Source organism: Nerophis lumbriciformis, linkage group LG12, assembly GCF_033978685.3.
Source record: "Nerophis lumbriciformis linkage group LG12, RoL_Nlum_v2.1, whole genome shotgun sequence".
Lineage (NCBI taxonomy): Eukaryota > Metazoa > Chordata > Actinopteri > Syngnathiformes > Syngnathidae > Nerophis > Nerophis lumbriciformis.
In genome coordinates, this window is record NC_084559.2 from 30,653,205 (window position 1) to 30,672,986 (window position 19,782).

The 19,782-nt window shown below is 39.7% G+C and overlaps 1 protein-coding gene across 1 annotated transcript in view; it reads right to left on the reverse strand.

Moving 5' to 3' along the window:
* The window catches only part of rasl10a (RAS-like, family 10, member A), a 79,590-nt gene that overhangs the window by 7,117 nt on the left and 52,691 nt on the right, over positions 1–19,782 (reverse strand). Inside the window, exon 3 of the mRNA XM_061986334.2 lies at positions 7,370–7,494. Coding sequence (XP_061842318.1) covers positions 7,370–7,494 — 125 coding nt within the window. The remainder of the gene's footprint in view (positions 1–7,369; positions 7,495–19,782) is intronic.

The following is a 19,782-nucleotide window of genomic DNA, read 5'->3' on the forward strand; positions in this document are numbered from 1 at the left end:
TTTTTTAACGCAATGTGGTCCCCGAGTCAAAAACTGAAAAACGACTTAGTGTAGACATGGCCTTAAAATTTTTCCACAGTCTGGAATTGTTCCCAATTTCCGGCTACGGATTGTAAATGTGCAAGTGCTGGTTATGCGGGGTGGGAGTAAGGCATCTTCCTTCCATACTTTTAATCTAATTTCCCACCTCAGGAAGGATCACACACAGTGTTTATGCAGCAAAATAAAAAGAAGTGACCGGCAGTATTGAAACAAACTGCCCAACTAAAAATAGTTTATAGTTTCACTGATTGTAACAGTCCAGATGTTCATACTTTGTTGTTAGATGGATGTTTGTGCCATATCGAAATTGTGTGGCTTTCTAAATTGTATACTGCATCTGTGCAGTAGAGCCTTATTTGATTGGAGTCCTATTTGTAGACTAACCTGTCTTATTTGTTGATAGTAAAACATTAAATTTTATCGGTCAAATATGTTTAAATGACTAATTTATTTAGACAAAATGTTAAAAAAAATTATATAATAAATGTTCTATAACTTACGTAGTAGTATTTGTCTTACTTTGCACAAAAAGTGTTATGACTTGTCGTTATTGGCGTGACCCCAGGATGCAGGGACAGGGTGCAAGTACGATGGTTTTATTAAGTAAAAATGGCACTTGTGCACACAAAACTAACGACTGTTGAGTTAGCGTAGCGAAAAAACAACGATGATCCAGCCCTTTATAGAGGAACAGGGCAGGCGTAAGAAGCAACCTGATTGGCAACCAGGGACAGGTGTGTCCTTATATGTATTATATATGTCGCGGCGTACATGGGCAGCCAAATTAGGAGCGTTTGTAACCCGTTTTTTTTTTAGTATTGGGATCAGTCACTACGTTGATTTGTCAAATAGTTCGTTTTTTTTTATTTTCACACCTACGTGTGAAGTCCAAGTGTCCATGCACACTCTCAAATACGACTATTGGTCATACGCCATGTGCCTCCCGTACACTGGGGGGCGCTGAGTTCCTTTTAGCGCCGTTCATTAATTTAAATTCTTGTTGACCTATATGATGTCACATTAGGTGTCTGTGGCTTCTACCAACTGAGAATCATGAAAACAAAACTTTTGAATGTCTCGGAGTTCATTCATAAGGCTCTGTGGATTGATGTAAGGAGTTTTACATTCGAAGGAAAAGCTCGTTCTTGCCCCGACTGATACTGTTCTGCTATTTTTCTGGACTATCTTGCCAGTTGTGTGGAATACAGAGTTATTGTTAATCAGTTTGGAAATGCTGCGTGAATAGGGTTGTGTACGCTTTATTATTCTCGTTGTAATTTGTAATACCTGCTTCATTCTCTTTCATACTTTGTTCGGGAGTCTGAATTCAACACTTCCTTATTATTTATTAAGTAAATCTCTGTTTCTTTTTTTCTACCTTCGATGCACTTGAAAATGTTCTTGTCACGGACTCGCACGGCTGCAGTAGTTGCAGGAGACAGGAGGACGACGTACAGGTAAGAGTCTTTTAATGTCCACAAAGGTGGACAGGAAAGTGCATGAAAACCATAAACAGCATATAAGGAGAGTCAGACAGTATGTGACATTTAACACAAAATAATCCTAGAGTCCTGACAAACAGGCGAGGCAGGAATTTATAGAAGCCACTACCAGCCACTACCAGGTGTGGCCAGGCTGCCAATCAGCGGCAGGTGACGGGAAAGAGCGCTCAGGGAGACATGCAGGAAAACGAACCAAAAATAAGAGCGCTACACAGGAAATAAACACCAACTAAGGACACATAACAAGACTTGATGTGACAGATCGTCACAGTACCCCACCTATAGGGACGGACTCTAGACATCTCAAAGAAAAAAGAAAAACAATGTTCAAAGTCACGGGAGAGTGGCGGCAAGTCGCCCAGCCCTGTCAGGTGGCGGCGACGCGTTGAACGCCGCTGCAGTTGTCAAGGCGGGCGACCACAGAAGGGCCACAAAGCCAGCAGTCGTGAAAGTCTTTTTCTGCCAATGAATCTGGTGTTTTACACAGAGTAAATGGGAGAAGGAAAAAAGAGGATTACCTCCAAATTCTTCAGGACAACCTAAAATCATCAGCCCGGGGGTTGGGTCTTGGGCGCAGATGGGTGTTCCAACAGGACAATGACCCCAAACACATGTCAAAAATGGTAAAGGAATGGCTAAATCAGGCTACAATTAAGGTTTTGGAATGGCCTTCCCAAAGTCCTGACTTAAACGTGTGGACAATGCTGAAGAAACAAGTCCATTTCAGAAAACCAACCCCTTTAGCTGAACTACACCAATTTTGTCAAGAGGGGTGGTCAAAAATTCAACCAGAAGCTTGCCAGAAGCTTGTGGATGGCTACCAAAAGCGCCTTATTGCAGTGAAACTTGTCAAGGGACATGTAACCAAATATCAACATTGCTGTATGTATACTTTTGACCCAGCAGATTTGGTCACATTTTCAGTAGACCCATAATAAATTCATAAAAGAACCAAACTTCATGAATGTTTTTTGTGACCAACAAATATGTGCTCCAATCACTCTATCACAAAAAAAATAAGAGATGTAGAAATGATTGGAAACTCAAAACAGCCATGACATTATGTTCTTTACAAGTGTATGTCAACTTTTGATCGCGACTGTATATCAGCAGGTCAATTAGGAGCCTTTGTTTGTTTACTTACTAATAAAAGACAAGTTGTCTTGTATGTTCACTATTTTATTTAAGGACAAACTTGCAATAAGAAACATATGTTTAATGTACCTTAATATTTTTTGTTAAAAAAAGCCAATAATGCAATTTTTTGTGGTCCCCTTTATTTGGAAAAGTACCGAAAAGTATTGAAATAATTTTAGTACCGGTACCAAAATATTGGTATCGGGAACAACACTAGTCAGGACATAATTCAACAAGTCTGTTACCGAGTAGAAGTAGTGTTTATTTTTCACTAAAATACTCAAGTAAAAGTATGTTGCCTTAAACTACTCTTACGAGTACAATTTATCCAATAAGTTACTTAAATGAATGTAGTGCCTCTACTTTACACACATGACATCAAACAACTAAAAAAATCTAACTTGATTGAATACACAGAGGAAATTAGTCCAATATTCTTTGAGTTAAACTACAATACAATGAAGGCTCATCTGAGAACTCATCTGCTGTTGTCAGGCCTAATAAAGCTTTGTCTTTGTTACACGCCGCCTCATTTTCAGACAAAGCCCGGCATATTAGCGCGTCTGCCTCAGCAGACGGAGCGATAACTCAACACACAGGAATACTCACAAAGAGACGTCGACGGAGCCATTGTACAGCCCCTCGGGTGAAATTCTTTAAGACTTGAAAAACACGTTGCAGTAATCACAACACTTTTCTCCTTTTTCGCAGGCTGTGCTCACACAAACATAAAATTATCTGCAGGAGGAACAAGATGTACTGAGGGGTTGTGTGAGGATATTGCTTCATGCCAGTGGGCTAAACCAGACAAATATCATAATAACAGCTCTGTTTTGTGCATTCTGTCAGAATAAACTGATTTTGACTAGGAAGACCCCCCCAACTGTATTATTACACTTACACACTGCATCCATTTGTCATGCATTATTGCCCCCGCTGTGGGGGATAGAGGTATCACTATGGACTATAAACCCTGCACGCGTGGAACCCCAGGAGGGTCAATCTTCTTGGTGGGGAGCAGTGTGGTGATAAAGCAGCATATGTCTACACTAAGTCGTTTAACCCCTTAAACCAGGGGTGTCAAACTCAAATACAGAGTGGGACAAAATTTAAAACTGAACAAAGCCGCGGGCCAAGGTTGAACAAATTAACCTTTTTGATAGGGACCCAAACAAGTTTTGCATTAAATATTGAACAAGCAAGGCTTATATAAGGGACGGCGTGGCGCAGTGGAAGAGTGGCCGTGCGCGACCCGAGGGTCTCTGGTTCAATCCCCACCTAGTACCAACCTCGTCATGTCCGTTGTGTCCTGAGCAAGACACTTCACCCTTGCTCCTGATGGGTGCTGGTTAGCGCCTTGCATGGCAGCTCCCTCCATCAGTGTGTGAATGTGTGTGTGAATGGGTAAATGTGGAAGTAGTGTCAAAGCGCTTTGAGTACCTTGAAGGTAGACAAGCGCTATACAAGTACAACCCATTTATATAACTTTATAGTGACATGCAAAATCGAGTTTCAAATAATAATAATAATAATTAAAAAATATCAATGGCATATCAAATACAATTTAAATAAAAATTGAATGCCTCTTTTCTATTTGCAGCCTTCTGAGGTAAATATCAACATTAACTTTTTCCACAGGCTAATAAATTTGAAAATAAAATAATGAATAAACCAACCATTCAGGACTTTAAACTGCTCAGTTTGCAACACACTGATCTAAACTGATGTGCCCAAACCCTGCCATCTTTTCTTGGATGCTAGTTCATTAATGTCGGGGCTCAGGCTTTGAGCTGAGGCAACCTTCATTATCGAACGAAGGTGTTCATCAGTCATTATAGCTCGTATTCCACAGTCTTGGGGACATGCCTTACAGGCACTGCTTTTAACGTCCTCTACGAGCTGACGTCACGTCCGCTTTTCATCCATTATAACAACGTGCCCGCCCAGTCACAAGATATGAGCGGCTCCTGTACGCACACGCACGTAAATGCAAAGCATACTTCATCAACAGCGATACAGTTTACACTTAGAGTGGCCGTATAAGCAACTTTAACAATGTTAGAAAGATACGCCACACTGTGAATCCACACCAAACAAGAATGACAAACACATTTTGGGAGAACATCCGCACAGTAACACAACATAAACACAACAGAACAAATACCCAGAACCCTTTGCAGCACTAACTCTTCCGGGACGCTACAAGGTGTGTGTATGTGGGGGGGGGGGGGGGTTCTGGGTATTTGTTCTGTTGTGTTTATGTTGTGTTACTTTGCGGATGTTCTCCCGAAATGTGTTTGTCATTCTTGTTTGGTGTGGATTCACAGTGTGGCGTATACTTCTAACAATGTTAAAGGTTTTTATACTAGCACCCTCAGTGTAACCTGTATCGCTGAAGATCAAGTATGCGTTGCATTCACTTCTGTGTGCGTGCCAAAGCCGCACATATTAAGTAACTGAGCCAGCACTCGTTAGACTGGACGAAAAGGGGACGTTACAATTCTCGGGAGGGGCACTGAAATTTGGGAGTCTCCCGGGAGGTTTGGCAAGTATGAGAATTAGTGGTGTACCGTGGCACCGCCGCTGTATATAATCGGCGGGCCAGCTCTAGTGTTAATTTGATATCGCCTCACGGGCCAAGTGAAATTACACGGCGGGCCAGAGTTTGACACCCATGCCTTAAACGAATAATTATTTAGCCTAAGCCTTGTTTCAGCCACACTAAACCAGCGTTTAATGTCCCCTTCCTCGGACAAATGTATAATTCTTGAAACTCCGGCACTTAGCTTTATATGGACTCATTGATCGTTTACAAAGTGCGTTCGGAGAGGAAGTGACGCCAGAAAGACCACGCCCACACTGGAAGTGACGTCAGAAAGAACGCGCCACAGCCAGCTTCATAATAAAGTGGTTTCGTAGCTCGCAGCTAACCACTGGAAATATAGAGGCGAGTCATCCAGGCATGCCCGTGTTTCTCCTTCTTCCACATGTACAGACGCTTGTGGAAATCACACATGAATACCTTAAGAGAAAGCGATTGCAGCTATTTGGGATACAACACTTCTCAGACGGCAAGAGAACTTTCCAATGTCCGGCCGGGTCAGCTGTGATGCTACATGGCGAAAAACTTTGTCCATTTGTCGAAGGAGAGTCAAGGAGAATGCGAGCTCCCGTGGATGTGATAAAAAAGATAGCGTGTGCTTTGTATTACCTGGCCGTCACGGAAAACGGCGAATGCATTTGGACAGGCAAAGCAGACTGTATCAGTTATTGTCCGCCATGTATGTCGCCGACTCAACGTCTAGGTCAGTGGTTCTTAACCTGGGTTCGATCGAACCCTAGGGGTTCGGTGAGTCGGCCTCTGGGGTTCGGCGGAGCCTCCGCCACGGAGGTAAAGACACATCCGACTTATCATGTAAATAAAAACTTCTCCCTATCGGCGTATTATGGATGACCCCCAAACAATGTTCCCTCTAATTTTCTATCTGATTTGCAGGTTGTTTGATTGATCGATTAAAACTTTTACTCGCAGATTGCAAAGGAAGAGAATACATTATATGAAACAGTACAGTTTACACAGTACAGTACATATTCCGTACCATTGACCACTAAATGGTAACACCCGAATAAGTTTTTCAACTTGTTTAAGTCGGGGTCCACGTTAATCAATTCATGGTAATGTGTGTAAGGTGTGTAATTTGTTGTGAGTTCATGCACTGTGTTGGTTTTGTTCTTTGAACAAGGTGATGTTCATGCACGGTTCATTTTATGCACCAGTAAAAAAACATATAACTTTTTCTTGAATTTGAAAAAATATATATATATATATTTTTCACTAAAGAAGGGTTCGGAGAATGCGCATATGAAACTGGTGGGGTTCGGTACACCCAACAAGGTTAAGAACCACTGGTCGAGGTCCAGAGTATATCAAGTCACCAAAAAGGAATGGACACTGAAGGTGAAGGCAAAAGAGTGAGGAATGTCCTGACCAGATATCTAGATCCATAGATTGATTAATGTTAAATGTTCTTTATCACATTGTTTACGTGTCTAATAAAGATTTTATTAATTTATGATGGCTCAGGTGTGATTCACTACAATAGGGACCCACAGCACACTGGATTACAGTTAATTGAAATACCACAACACTGGATATTGTTCAGATTAGTTACATTTAAGAACTTGCACACAAAAAGCAACACTGGAGGTGACTATGACGTGAGCATTTTCCACGCATGCGTACTAGGTCGCGTTGTGCCGGTGGACGGAGGGGCGTGGGGGTCTTAAACGGTGGCATTGTTGTGTGTGGACACGGATAAGGTTAGGTGTAAAACCCTGGATAACCTTATCCGGCTTAGTGTAAACGGGGCCTAAAAGAAGGGAGTCCGCCATTGTGCCTTTCAGAATGTAAATGTGTGCACTTTGCCGTGTGTTATCTGCAATGTGTTGGTTCTGTTGTCCATCACGTGCAGAAATATGCTTCAAAATCTTCAGTCACATTTGAGACTTCTCACATTTGCCAAGGTGCGAATCAAATGTCATTACCACGCTGTCAGACCGTGCCGAATTAAAAGATGCGTCCCCTGCAGACGGTTTATAATCCCACGCTGTCACAAAGGTGTCATCGTAGACTTTTGTGTAATTGTATGCTGTCGGGCGTGATAGTGAAGAATGTCAGAGGACCATACCTGTGTTCTACTATCTGCTGCCTGATCATCTTCACGTATTCAAAGCTCTCCACGCAGCAGATGTCGTACACCAGGATGTAGGCGTTGGCGTTGCGGACGCCTCTGCAACGCAAATCCAGCCACTCCTGGAAGACACGGAGACAAGCTTTAATAAACAGATCGACATGTACAAACCCCGTTTCCATATGAGTTGGGAAATTGTGTTAGATGTAAATATAAACGGAATACAATGATTTGCAAATCATTTTCAACCCATATTCAGTTGAATATGCTACAAAGACAACATATTTGATGTTCAAACTGATAAACATTTTTTTTTTTTGCAAATAATCATTAACTTTAGAATTTGATGCCAGCAACACGTGACCAAGAAGTTGGGAAAGGTGGCAATAAATACTGATAAAGTTGAGGAATACTCATCAAACACTTATTTGGAACATCCCACAGGTGAACAGGCTAATTGGGAACAGGTGGGTGCCATGATTGGGTATAAAAGTAGATTCCATGAAATGCTCAGTCATTCACAAACAAGGATGGGGCGAGGGTCACCACAACAAATGCGTGAGCAAATTGTTGAACAGTTTAAGAAAAACCTTTCTCAACCAGCTATTGCAAAGAATTTAGGGATTTCACCATCTGCGGTCCGTAATATCAGCAAAGGGTTCAGAGAATCTGGAGAAATCACTGCACGTAAGCAGCTAAGCCTGTGACCTTCGACCCTCAGGCTGTGCTGCATCAACAAGCGACATCAGTGTGTAAAGGATATCACCACATGGGCTCAGGATCACATCAGAAACCCACTGTCAGTAACTACAGTTGGTCGCTACATCTGTAAGTGCAAGTTAAAACTCTCCTATGCAAGGCGAAAACCGTTTATCAACAACACCCAGAAACGCCGTCGGCTTCGCTGGGCCTGAGCTCATCTAAGATGGACTGATACAAAGTGGAAAAGTGTTCTGTGGTCTGACGAGTCCACATTTCAATTTTTTTTTGGAAACTGTGGACGTCGTGTGCTCCGGACCAAAGAGGAAAAGAACCATCCGGATTGTTATAGGCGCAAAGTTGAAAAGCCAGCATCTGTGATGGTATGGGGGTGTATTAGTGCCCAAGACATGGGTAACTTACATATCTGTGAAGGCGCCATTAATGCTGAAAGGTACATACAGGTTTTGGAGCAACGCTACCATGGACGCCCCTGCTAATTTCAGCAAGACAATGCCAAGCCACGTGTTACATCAACGTGGCTTCATAGTAAAAGAGTGCGGGTACTAGACTGGCCTGCCTGTAGTCCAGACCTGTCTCCCATTGAAAATGTGTGGCGCATTATGAAGCCTAAAATACCACAACGGAGACCCCCGGACTGTTGAACAACTTAAGCTGTACATCAAGCAAGAATGGGAAATAATTCCACCTGAGAAACTTAAAAAATGTGTCTCCTCAGTTCCCAAACGTTTACTGAGTGTTGTTAAAAGGAAAGGCCATGTAACACAGTGGTGAACATGCCCTTTCCCAACTACTTTGGCACGTGTTGCAGCCATGAAATTCTAAGTTAATTATTATTTGCAAAAAAAAAATAAAGTTTATAAGTTTGAACATCAAATATCTTGTCTTTGTAGTGCATTCATTTGAATATGGGTTGAAAAGGATTTGCAAATCATTGTATTACGTTTATATTTACATCTAACACAATTTCCCAACTCATATGGAAACGGGGTTTGTACAAATAATGGGTGTGGACTCGAAAGTCATTCTGCATGCTAATAATCATCTGCGCAGTGCGAGGTGGCAAAGGTGGGGACGTGGAAAGCCGTAAACAGGAAGTGAAGTGTATTAGTAATCGATGAGAGGAATTGTTTTTTTGAACATTTGCCTGCAAAAAATGTCATCAAAATCAATCCATAACTGTTGGAGTTATGTTGCTAACAAACAGACAAGCAAACCGAAAACATAACCTCTGAGGCGGAGGTAAGAAAAACTGTGTTCTGCACAGTGTTAATTTTGTTGACTAAATATTTTCGTTCTCGTTAACAACCTATTTTCCCCAGACTAAAATAGGACAATAACGAGTCAAAACAAATTCACTTTAACGAAAACCATGACGAAATTAATTGACAATTTAGTCAACGAATAAAAACGAGACGAAAATAATTGACAGACCCATCCATCCATCCATTTGATACCGCTTGTCTCTCTCGGGGTAAGGGGGGGGGGGGGTGCTAGAGCCTATCCCAGCTGCACTTGGGCGGAAGGTGGGGTACACCCTGGACAAGTTGCCACCTCATTGCAGGAAATCCAATTATATTTATTTTTGTCTTCAGGTGGGTGGGACAAGTTAGAAATCTATCCAATCACAGTAGCATGCAAGAGAGGGGCAAGGGTAAATCACAGCGGGGATCCAATCAGAACTACAACTACAAAGACAGTGTTGGGATTTTTTTACCGGCCCGGGAAAACAGACTACCGTATTTTTCGGACTATAAGTCGCAGTTTTTTTCATAGTTTGGCCAGGGGTGCGACTTATACTCAGGAGCAACTTATGTGTGAAATTATTAACACATTACCGTAAAATATCAAATAATATTATTTAGCTCATTCACGTAAGAGACTAGACGTTTAAGATTTCATGGGATTTAGCGATTAGGAGTGACATATTGTTTGGTAAACGTATAGCATGTTCTATATGTTATAGTTATTTGAATGACTCTTACCATAATATGTTACGTTAACATACCAGACACGTTCTCAGTTGGTTATTTATGCCTCATATAACGTACACTTATTCAGCCTGTTGTTCACTATTCTTTATTTATTTTAAATTGCATTTCAAATGTCTATTCTTGGTGTTGGGTTTTATCAAGGGATGTCCGATAATGGCTTTTTGCCAATATCCGATATTCCGATATTGTCCAACTCTTTAATTACCGATACCAATATCAACCGATACCGATATCAACCGATATATACAGTCGTGGAATTAACACATTATTATGCCTAATTTGGACAACCAGGTATGGTGAAGATAAGGTACTTTTAAAAATAAAAAATAAAATAAGATAAATAAATTAAAAAGATTTTCTTCAATAAAAAAGAAAGTAAAACAATATAAAAACAGTTACATAGAAACTAGTAATTAATGAAAATGAGTAAAATTAACTTTTAAAGGTTAGTACTAGTAGTGGACCAGCAGCAGCACAATCATGTGTGCTTACGGACTGTATCCCTTGCAGACTGTATTGATATATATTGATATATAATATAGGAACCAGAATATTAATAAGAGAAAGAAACAACCCTTTTGTGTGAATGAGTGTGAATGAGTGTAAATGGGGGAGGAAGGTTTTTTGGGTTGGTGCACTAATTGTAAGTGTATCTTGTGTTTTTGATGTTGATTTAATAAGAAAAAAAAACCGATACCAATGATAAAAAAAAAACGATACCGATAATTTCCGATATTACACTTTAACGCATTTATCTCTAGTTTTATCAAATAAATTTCCCCCAAAAATGCGACTTAAATATGTTTTTTTCCTTCTTTATTATGCATTTTCGGCCGGTGCGGCTTATACTCCAGAGCGACTTATACTCCGAAAAATACGGTATATTGTAAAGATGTATTGATAAACGGTAAAAATGGCGACAGCGACAACACTCCCGACAGTTACTATTACCCTTCTGAATTAAAATGATCTCAAAACCGATAACTGCACTGAATTATGATGAACGATCTTTCCTCAGAGGAAAACAGACGAGGTGTTTTTATGGTGCGTTCAAGTACCGCTGAACAGAGTAGGACAGACAGAACGCCCGCCAGAAGTGATACATAATTAGAATAGATTTTATTTGTTACACACTTCTCATTTAAATAAATCTTAAAGTTCTAATGTACAAACAAATATTTACAGTACAACAATAAAAGATTAGCTTTTAAAACAGATAAAACACTAAGAGTAAAACACTTCAGTGAAACATAACAAACACAAGAAATGCAAAATAGCGTTTTTTCCAACAGTGTGTCTATTTATTTTAGTATTTGAGCACATTCCATTATAATAATAATAACCGAGATAATTTTGGTCACAATAACCGTGATATGAAATTCTCATATCGTTACATCCCTACTGTATTGTTACACACATCATTACAATATTTCTTCTACCTCTGAAAGAGAATACATGTGGACACATGTTTAGCTTTGCAAGGTAAACAACAAGACACTTTGTAAATCCTTTGGCTTAATTTCCTTTGGTAAAAATACAACCAACTTGAAGCACCATCTGCAGGCTAATTATCAACAGTAAGTAGTCTGTAACTAATATTACCAAATGACTCATACTGTACTGAATTAATGTTACTATTAAAGACAGTAGAGAAGGCGCAAGACTGCTTACTCTACCACTACTTTTGTTGTACGCATAAGTGAGCTTGTCCGCCACTCTAGCATAAAACTAGTTTGTTTCTTTAGGTGACTATTTTAGCCATGTATTATTCAACATTTTAAAAAAGTGCTACATGTCATTTAAAATAAAACACAATAAGGTTTAGGGTGAATTGTACTTATTGAAATATTCATGAAGTGCAGGTCTTGTTGTGGCTTTAGTTTTTGAGATGCTCTGCAATAATAATTAATGAAAGACAACTTCAAAGATGCACTTGATTAAAGTACAGTGTTTTATTTTCCTACATTCAAACACACTGTTCAAACTGTGTGCAATGTTATAGTGGGCAAAAATATTAAATATACTTGTTAAATAAAACATATGCCTTGTTTTTAACGAATACTTAGGCCTACTAAGCTACAGTATTTTAATGTTGGTCATTATGGTGGTACTATGAGAATTTTTTTTTTTTTTCTGAGGCGGTACTAAGTAAAAAAAAAAGTTTAAAAGCCTCTATTTAGATTCATTTGTTGCATCTTGCTGATTCATTGTGCCTTTTGCCTCAACAAGTGTTTGTCTTCTGGGCACTTCCATTTGTTTTGTCTGTACTTTACCTTCCTTGCTCTGCATCCTGGGGTCCACACCAACAACACCACGAAAAGAACGTAACATTGGCAACAATTTGGAGCCACTTTTTAGCGGCCGCATCTCTCCACGTTGTCGGGGTGTGGGTGAGAGCGAGGGTATGCTGATAGAAACACAGCGAGCCCCCCCCCCGATGTATGCGTTAATTTCTTTAACCCACCACCATCTCCCACTAAGCCCCCATGCAGTGAGTTCCATCACTCCCGACAGAAGCTGGGGACGGAAACAAAGGGATTTCAAGGACTGTGGTGTCAAGGTTTGCTCGGAGGGGGGAAATGAGGAAAGAAAGTGAAGATGGGAAGGATAACCTCCAGTGTGCTGGTCAACTAAATGACGGTTTCGGAGAGCTGCAAACCGTCAAGGACTCGTAAAGGCTGCCAACACCTTTTATTTGACATTTTAACACTCATCCGCACGAAGCAAAACATCAAATATTTAAATTGTGGAGACTTATTTGCATTAAAGATTTAACTGCTAAAAGGAATCCTGTGGCCCATGAAAAAAAAATCCCATTGCCCCCTCCCCCCCAACCTGGACAGCTGTTATCTGCAAGAAAGCTGAGGTGCTATACTGCCAAAAAAATCCTATTTCACTGGAAATTAATTAAAATTTTATGACAAAATAATGATTAGTTCGACAACTAAATTGTTTTGGAGGCCATGCACATTTTACTGTTAGTCCTATTTTGTATATTCCTGAGAACCAGCACCCTTTACAGTGGATATTTGAATTTTGGTCTTATTTAGTTTCATATTAGAGTTAATTATGGAGGGGTAAAAGCATTGTGTACTCTTTAAAAAAATATCTGTGCATTTAAAATAAACTGGCAGCTCATCCGCCACACTTTGACGATATAATATACATCGTTTTTAACAGCAAAACTGAAAAATGGAACCAGTGTTATTTTTACGGTAAAATGCTGGCAACTGAGCTGCCAGTTATTATTGTAGAATTTAGTCCTTTTTTTTTTTTTTTTTTTTTTTTACATTGCATTACTGTAAATTAAAAAACAGTACCACCATTGCAGTAATCTTTTGGTGAGCTGCCACTTTTTTTTTTACCGCATAATCTACACTTGTTTTTACAGTGTATGTACAATAGGAGCGCTGTGCTGTTTTTAAAGACTTCCTGCCAAAAAGGTAGTCCAAGATCATCTCTATGACAGTGCTTTAGTGTTTAGTGTAAAAACTGCAGTTGCTCCAACAGCGAATTAATGTAAATTGGAAAAACGGCAACGCTTTTATTTTTTAGGTAACATTTTGGCGTTTGTGCTGTCCGTTTTTTTACAGTATAATCAACATTTCATTTAATTACAGTGCATTACTGTAAATTAAAAACGCTACCACTTTTAATTGTTCTGGTTACTGAGCTGCCAGGTTTTTTTTTTTTTTACAGTAAATTCAACATTTGTAGTTTTTACACTGCATCACTGTAAATTTAAAAATAGTACCACTTTTATTTTTATGGTTCAATTCTGGCTACTGAGCTGCCAGTTTTGTACTGTTAAATCTATGGTCGTTTTCACAGCAAATTACAGTAAATTGAAAAATGGTGCATCTGCTATTTTAACTGTAAATTTCTGGCGACTGAGCTGCCAGTTTTTTTACCCTAAAATCTACGGTCATTTTTTTTTTTTTTTTTTTTTTTTACAGTACATTACTGTAAATTAAAAAACGTTAACACTGTCACTCTTACTGTAAAATACTGGCAAATGAGCTGCTAGATTTTTACTGTAAATTTCACAGTCAAATTTACAGTACATTACTGTAAATTGAAAAACAGAACCACTGTTATTTTTAGGGTAAAATTCTGGCTACTGATCAGCCAGTTTTTGGCTTAAAATGTACAGTTTTTTTTTTTACATTACAGGAAATGAAAATGTCATTCCTACAGTAAAATTGTACCGACTGAGCTGCCAGTTTTGTTTTGTTTTTACCGTAAACGCTAAAAAAATTGTGTTTACAGTGTAATACCGTGAATTAAAAAACTCAGGCCACTGAGCTGCCAAGTTTTTAGTTTTTTTACCGTAAAAATTACATTTTTTATATTTTTTTCTTACAGCGCATTACTGTAAATTGAAAATCGATACCACTGTTATTTTTACACTTAAATTATGGCGACTGAGCTGCATGTTTGTTTTTTGTTTTTTTTCCATTTGTTTTTTTTTACAGTACATTACTGTAGACAGAGAGATGGTACCACTTTTATTCTCATTGTACAATTCTGGTGAATATAGCTGCCAGTTACTTTAGTTTCTTAAGATCTTTAGTCTGTTTTTTTTTGTTGTTTTTTTTACAGTGCACTACTGTAAATTGAACTATGGTACCACTGTTATTTAGAATACATTTTGAGCTGCCAGGTTTTTTTTTAACATAAAATCTACAGTTGTTTTTACAGCTCTGCTGTTTTTAAGGACCTAATGCAACAAAGGTAGTCAAAGATCATCGATAAGTGGTCCCCAACCGTTTTGTAACTGCGGACCGGTCAATGCCCCCCCCCCCCCCCCCCACACACACCCCGAATTGTAAATAATGTAAATAATTCAATGTATACACCCTGATGATTATCTTGTGTGATGACTGTATTATGATGATAGTATATATGATAGTATATATCTGTATCATGAATCAATTTAAGTGGACCCTGACTTAAACAAGTTGAAAAACGTATTTGGATGTTACCATTTAGTGGTCAATTGTACGGAATATGTACTTCACTGTGCAACCTACTAATAAAAGTCTCAATCAATCAATCAATCAATGCTTAAAAATATGTCCCACGGACCGGGGGGTTTTCGTCATAAAAAAATACAATCATGTGTGCTTACAGACTGTATCCCTGCAGACTGTATTGATCTATATTGATATATAATGTAGGAACTAGAAATATTAATAACAGAAAGAAACAACCCTTTTGTGCTGCGAATTAGTGTGAATGAGTGTAAATGGGGGCGGGAGGTTTTTCGGGTTGGTGCACTAATTGTAAGTGTATCTTGTGTTTTTTATGTTGATTTAATAAAAAAATATATATATTTATTTTTTATTTTTTTTATTTCTTGTGCGGACCGGTACCAGGGTGCGGCCCAGTGGTTGGGAACCACTGATCTATAGGACAGCGCTTTAGTGTTTTTAGAAATCTACTGGAAACATTTTAATCCCTCACAAGTTTTTTTTCAACTGAATAGCTCTGCTCTATTCCATCAAATCTACATTTGAATATTTGAATTAATTATTCCGAGATCTGTGCTGCACACCTGCTGTAGATTTTGTGTAGGCAATGGAACCAAACGAGAATCACATTGTGCTAATCCGTAAAGGAGGAAAAATATTCAAAATGATGACATTGTAATGTGACAAGGATAAAGTCATATTACGAATACATGCAAATGCATTACACAGTATAGACCTGTGTTATAATTTTTTTATCCATCTTTCAATTTTATGCTCGTGCTTATCATTTGAACTGTAAGTCCCCTCCCTTTCCCCCCTTTTTTGATTACACTAATTAACCACAAGGCTCCCCATGGGGGTATTCGCATGGCCGCATCCAGAAGGCCCGAGTAACCCGAGAGCTGTAATGAGGGAAATCAAATTGCGATGCGGCGAATGCGGCGTCAATAAGATGCGCCTATCATTTACGTGCACGGCGGAGGAGCGCGAGGGTGCGATGATTGGTGTAACTTGCAAAGATGGCAACGCAAACACATTTGAGTGAGGGCGGCTGGCAGCGAGTGTGAGGCTCGGCACACATCTGCAGCGATAATGAGGCTGCTCAAACATGGAGGCAAACATGCACCGCTGACATGCCGCTATCCGGAGGTGGAAGACAAGGAAGCACTATATATGTTTTTAATAGTCAAGAAAATGATTTCTATTTTTCCCTCCCCCCTAAGAGTGGCGACAATGCAATGCATGCATGGCTAAATACAGCATGATAGGACACAAGTCATTTAATAACAGCATGTCAACACAACTCCCCCTCATCTGACAGTCATCAGGTGCACGGCGACTTCAATTGCGGCTGAGCTAAAAATAGCCACTTGTGTTCTCATCACGGTCCCAGTCCTGATTTCAAATGTGGAGGAGGGGCGAGAGACGCAACCAGAACCGTTTGTCAGGTTCGAGATACGAGTGGGAGAAGAAGAAGAAGAAGAAGAAGGCCGTGCAGTGCTGATGAATAATAATAAAAAATGCATGTGTGGGCATGTTTATTTGTGCCAGAGTGTTCTTGTGGGTGCAAGGCTGTGAAGTGTGGTTGGAGACAAGTCTTATGGGGGGAAAAAACTAAAACTAAAAAGAGCATCTCCTACTGGTCTCCTCAAGAGCCAAACTCAACACGTCTCCCTGACAACGGCGGGCCCCCGTCCGTCTTTGTTAAGCTCTGACAAAGCGGTCCAAGTCTGCTGATTTATAAGGAGGTACCTTGACCATCATTAATCATGGTGACGGGGTAAGCTGGTGGGTGATGGGCAATTAGAAACGTGTCAACCATAGGTCACACAATCTGATTTAAAAATAAAATCTATTCGTTCCCTTGAGGATAACACTTTCATTACTTAAAGATGACCTGCGCAGACGTTCACCGTGTTTTACGGAACCATGGACCATTGCTTGTTGGTTTCTACGCTCACACAGAACCGTCTGATCCTGTAACTACTTGGTATCGGATTGACACCGAAATGTGTGGTATCATGCAAAACTAATGTAAAGTAATAAGTGATTATTACATTTTAACAGAAGTGTAGATAGAGCATGTCGAAACAGTAAATAAGCAGATGTTAACAGTAAATGAACAAGTAGATTAATAATTCATTTTCTACCACTTGTCCTTAATAACTTTGACAGAATAATAGAATGGAAAATGACACAATATGTTACTGCATATGTCAGCAGACTAATTAGGAGTCTTTGTTTGTTTACTTACTAATAAAAGACAAGTCGTCTAGTATGTTCACTATTTTATTTAAGGACAAACTTGCAATAAGAAACATATGTTTAATGTACCCTAAGATTTTTTTTGTTAAAATAAAGCCAATAATGCAATTTTCTGTGGTCCCCTTTAATAGAAAATTATCGAAAAGTACCTAAATACATTTTGGTATGGTGTAGAGATGTCCGATAATATCAGCAGTCCGATATTATTGGCCGATAAATGCTTTAAAATGTAATATCGGAAATCATTGGTATCGGTTTTAATAAGTAAAATTTATGACTTTTTAAAACGCCGCTGTACGGAGTGGTACGCGGACGTAGAGAGAAGTACAGAGCAGTTGCGTCTCCCAGTCATACTTGCCAACCCTCCCGATTTTCCCGGGAGACTCCCGAATTTCAGTGCTCCTCCCGAAAATCTCCCGGGGCAACCATTCTCCCAAATTTCTCTCGATTTCCACCCAGACAACAATATTGGGGGTTTCCGTGCCGGCCCAATCACATAACATCTAGGGCTTTTTACACACACAAGTGAATGCAATTCATACTTGGTCAACAGCCATACAGGTCACACTGAGGGTGGCCATATAAACAACTTTAACACTGTTACAAATATGCGCCACACTGTGAACCCACACCAAACAAGAATGACAAACACATTTCGGGAGAACATCCGCACCGTAACACAACATAAACACAACAGAACAAATACCCAGAACCCCTTGCAGTTTTGGCAAACTCTACACAAGGCCAAAGCCTTCACCCAAACAGAAGGGCCTCATGTCCAATTGTGAGTTTGGCTCCCATTTCCCCCCAGAGAACAGAACTGGAATTACAGACAACATTTCCCAACAGCTGAAGACCATCAGTAATCAGGAAGGCTCTCACCTGAAGCACTTTTTAAGTCTGCAGCTCCAGCTCAGACTTCAGGCCAACAAACACTGCTCGAGGAAAATTTGCCAAATGCAGTAGTGCCTAACTGTGTACAGAGATTTTGATGTTTTTATTTGATGTGTTGAATTTATTTTAATTGCCAAGTGGTTGTTAAATGTTTAAATGCCAAATCCAAACTGCTAAGGGTCACTATATGTACTTTTGGAAACACTTTTACTTTAAAAAAAAATAAATAAAAAAAATGGTTCATTGTAATTTGTTTGTACACCATCCATCCATCCATTTTCTACCGCTTATTCCCTTTGGGGTCGCGGGGGGCGCTGGAGCCTATCTCAGCTACAATCGGGCGGAAGGCGGGGTACACCCTGGACAAGTCGCCAACTCATCGCAGGGCCAACACAGATAGACAGACAACATTCACACTCACATCCACACACTAGGGCCAATTTAGTGTTGCCAATCAACTTATCCCCAGGTGCATGTCTTTGGAAGTGGGAGGAAGCCGGAGTACCCGGAGGGAACCCACGCAGTCACGGGGAGGACATGCAAACTCCACACAGAAAGATCCCGAGCCCGGGATTGAACCCAAGACTACTCAGGACCTTCGTATTGTGAGGCAGATGCACTAACCCCTCTGCCATAATTGCTTTTGTATTTGTCCACCTTTTCCAAAGGTTTTTCACCTTACAACTATTCAATGAAAAAAAGAGACAATCAAGTCCAAAATAAAAGGATAAACAGAGATTTGTCTCATCATTGTATTAAAACAAAGAGTGAAGTCCCAGTGAAACCCCTGGTCAAAAAGTCAAAACCCTTTTCAAGCTAGGGGAGAAAACAAATAAACAAAACATAACTTGACACTAACTCTTCCGGGACGCTACAATTTTGGTGTGCAAACACCAGGTAGAGCAGTACAATTTTGCATTCACTTAATTTATATATTGTGCTGATTTTTTGTTTATACGCAGAGTACTGTATTGTAGATGTATTATTTGTGGAAAATGTTCTCCTGTAAAGTGGTACCTTAACCTACAGTAAGAGTGGCCCAACCTAAGAGTGATTTGAAATAAGAGCTGTCTCTCAGCTAATTGTTGTGCTTTAAGTTGCAAGCAAATAAACATCCCCGCCATTAGTTGGCCTAGCAAATGTCATCGTGAACGCAATCCTCTGGTTTTACTTACAGCTAGAGATCAACATAACTTTGTTTTCCAACCATGGGAAGGAAGAAATTGAGTGTGAATGACTGTGCTGAGAAGAAGTGGATGATATTTATTGAATTGGAGAAATAAATCATCAAAAACATGACATAGTTTCGCCACTTGGCAAAGCAATTGGAGCGTATCACTGCTAGTCTGCACCATACTGAAGCAGAATGACAAGCTGGACCTTTTGAAGATCATCTAACAAATCTGTCAGTATACTGTATGTCCATGCACTAAATTAGTCTGATTTCTCAAATAGTTTTTCTCTAAATAAGCCTCCTACAACCCATGGAAACACCTTAATCCGATCGTGTTCGGTATTTTGAAAAGTCTGACTAACACACCTGGATTATGCGATTGGAAACTAG